General features: G+C 36.4%; 1 protein-coding gene across 1 annotated transcript in view; it reads left to right on the top strand.

Annotated features, from left to right (window-relative positions):
* The window catches only part of PRKN (parkin RBR E3 ubiquitin protein ligase), a 678,907-nt gene that overhangs the window by 559,620 nt on the left and 107,183 nt on the right, over positions 1-12,104 (top strand). The window contains exon 9 of the mRNA XM_042894398.1: positions 7,354-7,503. Within this exon, the coding sequence (XP_042750332.1) occupies positions 7,354-7,503 (150 nt within the window). The remainder of the gene's footprint in view (positions 1-7,353; positions 7,504-12,104) is intronic.

Below are 12,104 nucleotides of genomic sequence, written 5' to 3'. Positions count from 1 at the left end.
GTTTTGGATCATTATTCTTTTTCTGGTTGCTGGTTTCCTGATACATTACATGAATGGAAGAGATGCAGGAAAAAGTTCAGAAAGCAGCTTTGATTGAGTTGTTTTGGATCTCCTTTTCACAGACAGTCCCAGTGCACAAAAGCTCGCACAAGGCACAGAGAGTCTCCTGGATGTGCAGTTCCATGAAGGGTAAAACCTGAAGCCACCTAACTGGCCTTAGTTCTGTTGAGCATTTTCTTGCAGTTCAGTGTCGCTATCCGTAATCCATCATTTTCCCCTAGCATAGTGGATGCAGTCCAACCTGCTGTCTAACTGCTTCATTTCATAGGTACCTTGAGAGATATTCAGGAATGGGATGAAAGATTTATTAACTGGTGAGCTATTGAGAAAGAGCACAATATAAGAAAGTTACAGTTTCCTGCAGCAACCATTTGCCCTGTCAGGCTGGCTGTCTCCAAGTAAACATAAATGATTCTACAAGTCATGATCATACAAGCTGCTTGCAAATACATGTTAAAGATGCAGTAAATATGGGCTGTGTCCAAATACACTGTACGGCTGGTAATTCAAAAAGCCAGTGCCAGAAACAGCAGAGAACACTTTAATTCAGGCCTCAACACTATGATATACAAACATAGCAAGATGACTTGCAGTGAACTGTTAGAGAGTCTCCCTAATGACTCTCTGAGAAATTTCCCTCTTCTCCCCAAAGTGATACAAAAATCTTGTTTAATTGTTTAAATGGAATATTGTGATTCATGAATAAAATAGCAGCAACATCTGAAGGCTGGAAGGGAAAACAAATAAGAGCAGTCTGCTGCTATACCTGAGTGCCCCCAACAGGTCACAGAACAGATGAAGCCGATCACATCCTAGTGGCAGGAAAAGAAGCTGCAAAGTAATGTATAGCTACATTTCTCTACTATATCATCTGCTCTGACAACTTTGCAGAATGTATTGGCCAGTTTCTTGATATTTTGACAGGGGAATGATCAATTTTAACAGATCTCTTCTATCAGCTAGTACTGCAGCTTGTAGCACTGCTCACTTTTTCTTTACAAATGTCGTGGGTGTTTATATCCCTGAAATCAGACACAGCCTGAATGGAGACACTCATTCCTTATGAGCTGGGGGAAGCTTTTGCAAAGAGTACTCTGTTTTGAAAATCAGCAGGTGCACATTCCCATGCTTTTCAAAGGTGATGTGGGGTTGTGCTCTTCTTCATATGAGATGTAACTTTAGAAGACATGGAAATCTAGTGTGAAAAGAGTACAATATGAACAGAAATCATATAACATGAATTTGGATTTCATAAGGATTGTGAAATACATATGTGTGGCAGTGATTTTTTTTATTTATTTATTTATTTATTTTTTTTTGCTTGCAATATTTACTAGAGTTCGGGGTTTTTTAATACATTACAGGACATTTGTATTTTTTTGTCTTTTTGCATGTCTCCTAACACTCTTCTTCCTGAAGTAACTGACATCCATGTGAGTTCCTCAACTTTGTTGCTTCTGGATTAAAGAACTTTGTACTCTTTGTGTTCTTGTCACAGACAGAGCATTCCTTTCTTACTCTTTTTCTCCTGGTTGCCTGTGCACTAGAGTAGTGAGAGAAATAAAAAATGAGGGAGAAAGAAGGGAGAAAAGTACTTGTGATCAAAACTGTTATTTTCTTGTCTTATCAAAATCAAACAAAAGTGTCATTTTCCATTGTTATTTCTGTATAGAGCCTATCAATGAAAAAATCCTTCTAAAAAAAAAAATTCTCTTCCACCCAAGCTTTTATTGAATGCAGAGGAAATATTTGAACTACAGTGTTCAGGGTCTCAGGCAGGTGTAACAAGTTAGAATTCTTATATCCCTTAGGTGAACTTGATCTACTCTCATGGAATATGCATACACTGACTCTTGCATCCTGAGAAGTGCAGTTCCTTTGAGCCATTCTCTACTTCAGTGAATCTCAGTTATGCAATTTATAAAAGCATAAGTTATGAGCCTTGAGGTTTGCCATTCGTAGGGAACAAAGGAATGCTGACAAGGGTCTGGAGGAATCGAATGTTGATTTCCAGCATTCAGTCTATTCACACTGATTCCATAAATACCTGCTGTAAAATAATATAACTTTCACTAGTTTGTTAATATGGTGTCAAACCATACAATGTGCTTAGTCAGCTTTCTTCCCTGTATCGTATTGCGTCTTGTGTGTTCAGTTTGACTTCCAATACATGCTTCTCCAATGTTCTGTCTTCGTAGTATTTTTTCATAATTATTATTTTCATACTCCTTACCCTGTGCTCTTGTGCTTTCTACCATCCTGTGCCCTCCAGTCTTTCAGAAATTTATTTCCCCTTTCTCTGTCCTAGTTTTATTTTGTACATAAACTGTATGGTATTGGTCTAGTCATGGGTTGCTTATGAAGTATTTTCTTGAGACTGTCTTACGCACTTTCCCAAAGTCATTCAAACTGCAGCCCTGTGTAAGATGATTCTCTTTCTGTTCTCCTCTATGGTGCTCAGTGATCCCGAGGGAGTAAAAAGCTGATGCTTTGAACTTGATCTTCCCATTCTATCCAGGCAGTGGAGCACAGTAACTCAGGAAAAATAAACTAAAGGTAGTCCAATGAACCACAGAATGATGGACAACAATCACAATCAGTCTTTTTTAATCTATTTTTAAAGTCATTTGTATGCTGCCTTTTTCATAAGTGCTTTTGCTATTCCAATGTGTGGTAAGGGTTTTATACTTTAAGTTACATAATTGCATTATGTAACTAATTTTATTTTATTTTTGTATGTGTATAATACATATAAATAAAATGCTTAGTCTACATTATGGACTAATAGGCCCTACAATCTAATTTTGAAACACACAGATGGTTATTTGATTTATGTGAGCAGTAAAAAGAATTTGACTCCAGAAAGTAGATTTTCTTTCCTCTGAGACCATTGCACGCAGATAAAAAAAAAAGCAAGTAATTAAATTATCTTGTAGAGATTAGAAATTTTGGCTTTATATCTACCTGTTTAACTTTTGTCCTGAGTTCTCTGTGAAGCTGCTACTGAGAAGATCCTTTTAGGCTTAAGGGAAAAAAAAAAAAAAAAAGGAAAATAAAGAGAAATTTTAAAAGTGAGTTAAAATACATAGCACAAGGCATATTGAAGCATAGCTGGCAAGTTACATAACATAGCAAGAAAGCACTATATTCACAAAGTTTATTTCACAAGGGTTTTGTGCATCCAGGTGCGTTTCAGGTTTGTCTTAATATCTAAATCTCAGTGAACCTTAAGGTAGAGCAATGTATAGTTGACCCTGTTTCATTCTTCTATCAGGCCAGTGATTTCAATTATATTATCACTGATTTACAATATTAAGTGATTGAATTTCCTCTGGTTGAAAACCTGGTGCAATTCAAACTCTCCAGGGATATCATCCCAATCTGCAAAGTGGGGAGCAGGGAATAAATGGTTACTGTTATCCAATTTCTGTGTCCATGTCATAATATAATTTATAATCATTGATGAAAATCATTTCTAAAGGCCCTGGCAACTCTTTTTGAGCAAAACATGCATGAAAGATCTTTATGATGTGGTTAAAATACCAGAAGTAGAGCTGGGAATTTTCTACTCAAAATTTTATTCAGTGTAAGGTATAGATTTGGGTTGGCTGGGACAATTAGCAAACCAAGGGGAAAGTCCATGGCAGAATGTTGTTTTCACAGAAAAAATAAATAAATAAATAAGAAATTTTTATATATATATATATATATATATATATATATATATATATATATAATTATTATTATATATATATTATATATATTAATATATATTTATAAATATATATATATATATAAAATTATCTTTTTTAAGTACCTTGTTTATGTACCTTTATCTGTCTTAGCACTAAATGTTTGGAGTAAATCATATTTTATAAACTTATTTTTCCAACTACATATTGAAATACATGATTCTGTGGTAAATCTGGCAATTATATACTTACCTATATTTTTAAGGCATATTTCTAATGCCTTGCATGCTTTGCTCAAAAGCTGACTTCTAGCAGCAGTAGAAAACTGGTGATTTCTGTGTAATGCTATGCCTCTTATTACCGTAGTATTTGATGTCCTCATAACTATTAATGGATTTTGCCTCTCAACACTACAGTGAAATCAGCAAGTATCACTCTACCTCCTTACAAATGGGGAACCAATGGGGAAGCATAGATTAAGTGACTTACGTGAAAACCACAGGAAGGCTGTGCTGCTGACAGGAATTGAAATCGGGTGCTATGAATGGCAGTTCAGTCAAATTTTCCATATATTACATTTTTTCAGAAGTTTGTCCTAAAAATAATTTGCAATATTTTTCATACTTTTAATATGCAGAACACTTTTCACTTGGTGAGTGCATCACTAAATAGGGTGCACACTCTAATAACTGAGTAATAGATAATGTGAAATATTTTGAATGAACAGAGGAATTAATCTTCCGGTGACAGCTCTGTAAGTGCTAGGTATCTAGCTTAAGTTAGTATTCTGAGCTTCAACTAAAACATTTATTCAGGATGATTTATCCCACCTATCTTAGACATCACACTTAAGTCAGGATAAATTCCCTTACTGGGATAACGGTCTCTTCACATTCTGTATATTTGGAGCCAATATGATTTGCTTAGGTTGAATGTTTAATTTTTGAAGAAAGAATGTTGTGTAGGTAATTCATATTCTAACTTATTTGGATATTTAATCCTTGGATTCAAAAACAGCTTGGCCCAGTGACTTAGGATCAGAATTACTGCTTCTGAAGCACCTATTATGGGAGTTACATAATGTCAGGTGTCAGTATCTGGCAAATTATCTGATTTCTCTTTATTGTTAATATAACAGGGCGCTCTAAGACTTGGTTCTTCTCATACTGAGGTATATTATCTAAAAGAGAAAAGACAAATTGCATCCTCTCTCTCCCTGTCAAATGAGTTAAAGCAACTCATACAACCGTAGGTATCATCACTGTAGAAATTAAAATTAAATTAAGTGAATACTACTTTAAATCTCCAGACAAGTGATGAAAAACATAATCACATATTCCAAAGTCATTTACATGCTTTTGCAACTTTTTTAAAAACTTTTTTAAGCATATTGATTGTGTCAGGGCTGTGTGATATGTATGGCTGTGTTATATCAAGAGGAAACATCTCTGATAGATGTAATCTGTCACTATATTAAAGTTGCTAATTTATAATTTACTAATGGTGTTTTGGTCCTTTACAAACCTTTTGTAAATGCTCCTTAATGTAAAATGAGACATTTTATTTCAGATCACAGAATACAGGATATAAATCAGCAAATTATGTACGGTAGAACATGTTTATATTCTGCTATTACATGTTTTAGTCAATTGCTGAGTTTAACTGAGCTACTGTGCAAGGACAAGGAATAAGGAAAATGGCTTCTTATGACAGATCACTGGAACAGGTTGCCCAGCGAGGTTGTGGATGCCCCCTCCCTGGAGATGTTCAAGGCCAGGCTGGATGGAGCTTTGAGCAGCTTGGTCTAGAGGGAGTTATCCCTGCATATAGCAGAGGGATTGGAACTAGATCATCTTAAATGTCTCTTCCAACCCAAACCATTCTATGACTCCATGATCTTGTAAATGTGTCTGAGCTTTGAAAGTAGGAAACTGGCTGATAACTAGATATCAAGATGTGCAAATGCACTCTGTGTGGTCTTTCCAGCAATTGTATTGATCCACTCGTTTGGCTTTTATTATGTGAAAATCACTGATAAGAGTGCTATAATTATGCAAGAATTCTGTGCTGATATCCTATAAAATCTCGAACTTTTCAGGCAGAATAGAACTTCTTTGTCCATCTTGCCAAGAGGACCATTTCCTACCTGCGGCTTAAGAAGACTGATTGATTCCAATCTTACCTATCCTGTCGTTTTGTGAATCAAAAGAAAGGGAGAGGTGACCAGAGCAGTCTGTTCATGACCTCTATTTTAAGTTAGAAAATAGAAAGAATATATTTTTTTTTCAGCTGAGAATTTATTATGGGAATGCTGACAAAATCGCAACCAGGTTTTTGTTTGTTATCCAAGAAAAAGGGAACAAGTGGATTTTCATGAGCAGTTATAAGAGAAAAAATTTATGAAGCACTAAATACTGTTGTGAGCACTGTAACATAAAGTTTGTTTTGTTCCTTTAGCTCACCATAAAGTCATTCTGCTCTAAAAGAAAATTCATGCTACTCCCTTTTTCTTTGGCCTTTTAGATTTTCCTGTTTTCATGGGTCTGTTTAAATGAAATTCTTTCATTTATTTCACTCTACAGTAGACCAGATTTATAGGTGAATCTGTAGCAGTGGTTTTATAGCTACTAGGATGGAACTGAGCCAGTGCAGAGCCCTAGAGTGGATGTGATTTACATGTTCGCAGCATGATTTGGACTTGTTCAGTTTATCTCAGTTTGAAAACACGATAAGTTAGACCAGGGAAAGTTATTGCTATGTCATCAGTCATCTTAGAGTGGGCGTTTTTTGTCTCAGAGGATAGAATGGGTGTGTTATTCAATATTCCTGTATGTCAGTGTGTCTACCATCAAATTGGAGACATTTCCAAAGCCCATACCAAGTTATTGGTATGGGACTAGATGAAAACTGCAGAAACTAAGAGAATTTCCTGGAAAACCCTGGAAGTAAAACCACCTGCATCTGATATTAAATTAAGTGGATGTGAGACAACTATTTTATCAATGAGTATCATGAAATGTTTTTTGAAATGGAAATTGACTGTCCGAATTTTTGCAACCGTTTGGCTCAAAAACATTATTCTGGGTCTTTCTGTGGATTCTTTTCAATGTGTACACAGCATTTATCAGTGTTTGTTGTTGAACTACATTTATGATGTTTACAATCATGTTTTTGGTATATCAATATAAGAGTTCTCAGCATTATCCACAGGAAGAGTCTGCTAGTTTCTTGATTTTAGTGTCTCATATGTTTTTCTAGTTGTTTAAAAGATAACTGAATGATGCATGCAAAGTGAATTGGAGCAAAATGAGCAGTGTGGGCAGTCTGATCTAGTGGGTGGCAACCCTGCCAATGGCAGAGGAGTTGAAACTGGATGATCTTTGATGTACCTGCCAATCTAAGCTATTCCATTACTCTATGATTCTATGACACCTCTTTTAGTGATCTACACAGTTTGAACCGTTTGTCAAATAAGCTGAACTTAGCACATAAGCCCTTAGGACAGCTGCCTCTATATGTGGGATAGATGCAAACTCTAAGCTTGTGGGGTTGTTTTTTTTCTTTGCAGTCGGAAGTTTAACACCTGTCTGTTGTGTTGCAGTACAACCGCTACCAGCGCTATGGTGCGGAGGAGTGCGTGCTGCAGATGGGCGGCCTGCTGTGTCCAAGCCCCAGCTGTGGGGCAGGTCTGCTACCCGAACCAGGAGTGAGGAAAATTGTATGTGAGCCAAGCAATGGAATAGGCTGTGGAGTAAGTATATACATTTTTCTATCAGCTCTGTGAAAAACAAATGCTTTTTTAGAATGTTAGAAAAATTGGAAAAAAGGGCTTTTTGTTTTTCCACTGGTGACTCTGAATCATCCTTTATAAGAGAATGGGATGCTGTATCTCTATAAACTATTGAAATACAGCACAGTGGCTTAGGAATGACTACTTCATTGTGCAGACCATGTCCATTCCAGAATGTGTTGCTTTAATTGGTTTTATAAGCTGCTGAATATTTAAAGTAAGAAAATGAGTTGTACAAATAACAGTCCAAACACACTTTGGTTTTTTCTCCTTATACTCAGCAAAAATGAGCAGAATCTTGACTGAATCATTCGTTATTATATTAACACCACCTTTCTTCATTCATAAATGAGAAAAAGAAGACAAAAAAAATAACCAGTTGGTGATACTTCAGTAGCATTTATTACATATTTTAAGATACACAATGAAAATAAACACACTTTTAAGTAGAGACTATGCACAGTTAATGGTGAAATTTTGGAAAACGGAAGCCAACAACACTTGGAAATGTTTTTGCTAATAAGTCATATCATACAGGTCAGTGATTTTTTGACAGTAGAATTAACAGTAGTTTTCAAGAATCAGTCTGCAGCAAAAACAGAAATATGCAGAGAAAAATCTATATATAAAAGAAGCTGTTAAACGTTATGTCAGTGTGACTGATATTTTATTAAGTGACTGTTTCTCTGTTCACGTTACTGAATTCCATGCAGGATGAGAGAAGAGAAAATATCTGTATTTATAAAATATTATCATGCTCCTGCTGTTGTCTTTCTTGTGGAAAATGTACTTTTTATTGCAGTTTTGATGTTGCTTAAACTGATAGCATGGAAGAATAATTGTTTGCCGAAGTAGGAAGTTGCAGTAACTTGTCTTCTCTGAGTGGGTTAGCATCTGTCGACCTTGGTAAAACTTTCTATATGTCCATGCAGTGGTGCATGTAGAAGAGAGGCTCCCCAGCCTCACTGAGCAGACACAGGGCAATAAAATAAAGCAGAAGGTGAGAGAGTAATAAGAAACAAGACTGAGTAAATGTGAAGAAATGCATCTAGATTAACCATTAGGGATTGTTTAAGAAAGATAAAATCACAAGTAATTTTTACTCTACTTTCTGCCATGAAATGACGAAAATCAAACTGTGTTTTGCAGCTTCATTCATCATCATTTTGAATCTGCAAAAGCCCTGTGAATAAATTTCACAAAGCATAAAGGATTGATGTATTGCTTAGCTTAGCTAAGTGTTCTGTTTCCTTCAGTGGAATCTGTGTTGTATTTGCTAGTGACCAGATCTACAGTCTGGAGTTTAACCTCACCCTTTGTTTGGACAATGTAATGCCTTTAACATTATGAGCTACATTTCACTGGGAAATGAGAAGCAAAAGCTTGGTCTGTAAGCAATTGTTATAAATATTAAAGCCCTTCCTCAGAATCTGTAATGGAATGTGGTGAAAAAAAACATGTCATTGAGTCTTTCGTTGCCCCCTGACAAATGATAACCTGAAAGAAGACTCGTGACAGAATATTGCCAGTTGTGAGAGTCCAGATACTACATATATTATGTCCTGCTTTGTGGAACTCACATGTGTCTGCATGCTATCCAACTAGAACTTGTGCACAGATTAGGCTTTTTTCTTCTTCTTCTTCTTCTTTTTTTTTTTTTTTTTAATGTTCTTTACAGTGTCTAATGCATAGAGTTGTGGTGAACAGGAACTGTTCTTAGAATTGCAAGCAACTAGTTCTCCTTCATGAGAGAGATGAAGGGGATTGCTACTTCTCTCAGGTGTTTCTGAGCTTGCTCGGGGTGACAGAGTCTCACACACTGCCTTCCCAGTGGCTACAAGCCCAGAGCTGGGAATGGCAGCACATAGACAAAAGCAAGGGAGAAAAAGGAATGCCATGGCATTGGAGAGTGATGGCCAAGTCAGCTGCTGGTGAGAAACTCATTGTGCTGGTAAAAAGTAAGAATTTGCCTACAAGGACACCAAGACAATTAGGAAAGCTCTTTATTTCTACTCCATCTTCTGGAGTCTCTTTGGTTATTTCTACTCCATCTTCTGGAGTCTCTTTGAGTGTTTTTTATTTAGAAATTTAAGCTGTGATGATGCTTTTTTTCCAGACAAAGCCTGGTCATTTTATTGTGAAGGCCTTCCAGTCTTTGTGGAATAAGTGTCATAGAAATCCAGGCTCAGACACATCAGAGCTCTGGGTTCTTTCACAAGCAAACATAGTTCTTTACAGGCTCAAAGAAGGAACATCCTTTTTGTTCATCCAAATAAATTCAGCAAAAGATGTCTTGCAATATTTACCTCTGCAGCTAGGTTAGAGATAAGTTGCTTGTTGAAGCAGCTAAGCAAAGAAATAAGGCAACATGAATCTGGAGATCCTTTGTGAGTACGAGTGTCATCCTGTAAACTACACTTTAGATGCATAGAGTCTCTTCTGGGGTATATGAATTTCTGCCTGTTGGTAAAGTTCAAATAAGTGATGACATAGACTTAGCAGAAGAAAATAGACCTAACATGAGTCGTCACTCCTTCACCCAAAAGCTACCTTAGATAAATATGTGTCTGCTACACAGAACAAACAGATTTCTTTTGACATAGAAAGTAACATGCTGAAATATTTTTAATGATCGTGAACAGTCATCAGCCATATCCATGTTGTGATACTATGGACTGACTTCACTCTTGCCTAGTTTTTTTGCATTTTTTATTATTAGCCATTAACATATTAACTGATTTATCAGAATGTTATCATTTTATACTGTTAAATTTGCCTTCATTACTATGCATCAGACCTACATTACTAACTTTTATTGCCAAGATATAAAAGTTTGACATATTTAATACAAGAAAGCAGCAACAAAACATAGAAGAAAGTACATATTGTGCCAGTTGGCCTTAGTACAGGAAAAGCTGTAGTAATCAAGGCATGCAAGAGCTCTATGAATAAAACATTTTTGAATTGTTTTATTTTATACTGTGATGTTATTTCCTACATATTTTATACCAAAAAAAAAAAAAAAGGAGTTAAAAATAGGTTAGAGTGGAGCTTCAAGGAGGACTTACTGCTTGCTTATTAAAAAGTTTGCTTTGAGATATATACATGTATAGCTCATCTGTCCTAGGAAACTTTCACTGCTAATATCTTTCAGTGGGATGATAACTAAGTAATGTGTGATTGCATCCCAACCCTTTCTTCACAATAGCAAAAACATTTTGCAGCATGCGATATCAGTTAACTGATCCAAGCAAAGACTTCTGCTATAAATACAAGCTGGGAGATGGGAGGCTAGAGGACTTGGAGGTACTGGTGGATGGGAAGCTGGACATGAGCCAGCAGTGTGCCTTTGCAGTGCTGAAAGCCAACCATATCCTGGGTTGCACCTAAAGAGGAGTGGTCAAGAGGTTGAGGGAGGTGTTTGTGCCCCTCTGCTCTGCAGCCTTTCAATACTGAAAGGAGGGCTTTAAGAAAGAAAAGATCAGACACTTTAGCAGGGTCTATTGTGATAGGACAAGGGGAAACGGTTTCAAACAGAAAAAGGGGACATTTAGGTTGGACATAAAGAAGTTTTTTGCAAAAGGGTTGTGAGGCACTGAAACATGATGCCTGGAGAAGTGGTGGATGCCCTCATCCTTGGAGACACTCAAGTTCAGGCGGGACTGGGTAACCTGATCAAGCTACAGATGTCACTGTTCATTTCAGGGGAGTTGGACTAGATGACTTTTAAAGGTCCCTTCCAACTTAAGCTATTCCATGATTCTATGATTCCCTTGGAATGGGAGAGCTGAGATTATGGAGATAGAGCCTCTGACAGTCTTTCCCCTTTGAGTTTATTCATTCCTAGCTAGCATAGTGTATATAAGCAAGAAGAATAATTTAGTTCCAGTTCTTCTGTGTTTTGTTGATCCTTTGTTCAGGGATCTGACTGCTAACATTATAGCTAAGTGATATAGTTCATGGAAGTCCTGAGACCAGTCCAAATTATGCTAAGAACAAGCTATCATCACTGATTTTTGTGGTCTTTCATTTGACTCCCCTCAGCTGAAGCTCCAGCCCACAAGTGAGAAAATAACTGTAGTGGATTGCATTATACAGTGATAATGGAAGTTTTGTAACCTTGCAAAGGCAGCAAAAATATCGGGGTTACTTCAGCTCTTCTATACCGTATTTACTACATAATTTACACTAAATGTGTAAAGACAGTGCCATTGAAAAATATGAAGATTTCACAAAAAAATGTATTGTGTTCCAGAATGGGTGAAATTTTAAGGCTGCAGACTGCAAGAGTTCCTTGAAAAATCAATAGATGTAGATACCCTGTCTTCCTTATATATAGTGTTCCTAGGCCATTTTACTGCATAGAACAAAATCTCAAAGGCAATTTCACTTTCCCAGCAATTTTTTCCTGTTGATTTCTTCTTGCATTCTTCTTTCATAGCTAAGAAATCATATGTTAATGCAATCAATTGCAGTATATTTGTGGAATTAATGATTGTCTGTCCTTTCAGAAAGCTTAATAAAGTAGAAGACACTCTAAAGTAGTTACAGGAGAAGTGCAG

Source organism: Lagopus leucura, unplaced genomic scaffold (assembly GCF_019238085.1).
Source record: "Lagopus leucura isolate 7727_CA_CO unplaced genomic scaffold, USGS_WTPT01 Super-Scaffold_73, whole genome shotgun sequence".
In the NCBI taxonomy this organism is placed as follows: domain Eukaryota; kingdom Metazoa; phylum Chordata; class Aves; order Galliformes; family Phasianidae; genus Lagopus; species Lagopus leucura.
Note: the sequence above shows the minus strand (reverse complement) of the source record. Positions and strands in the feature narration are given on the sequence as shown.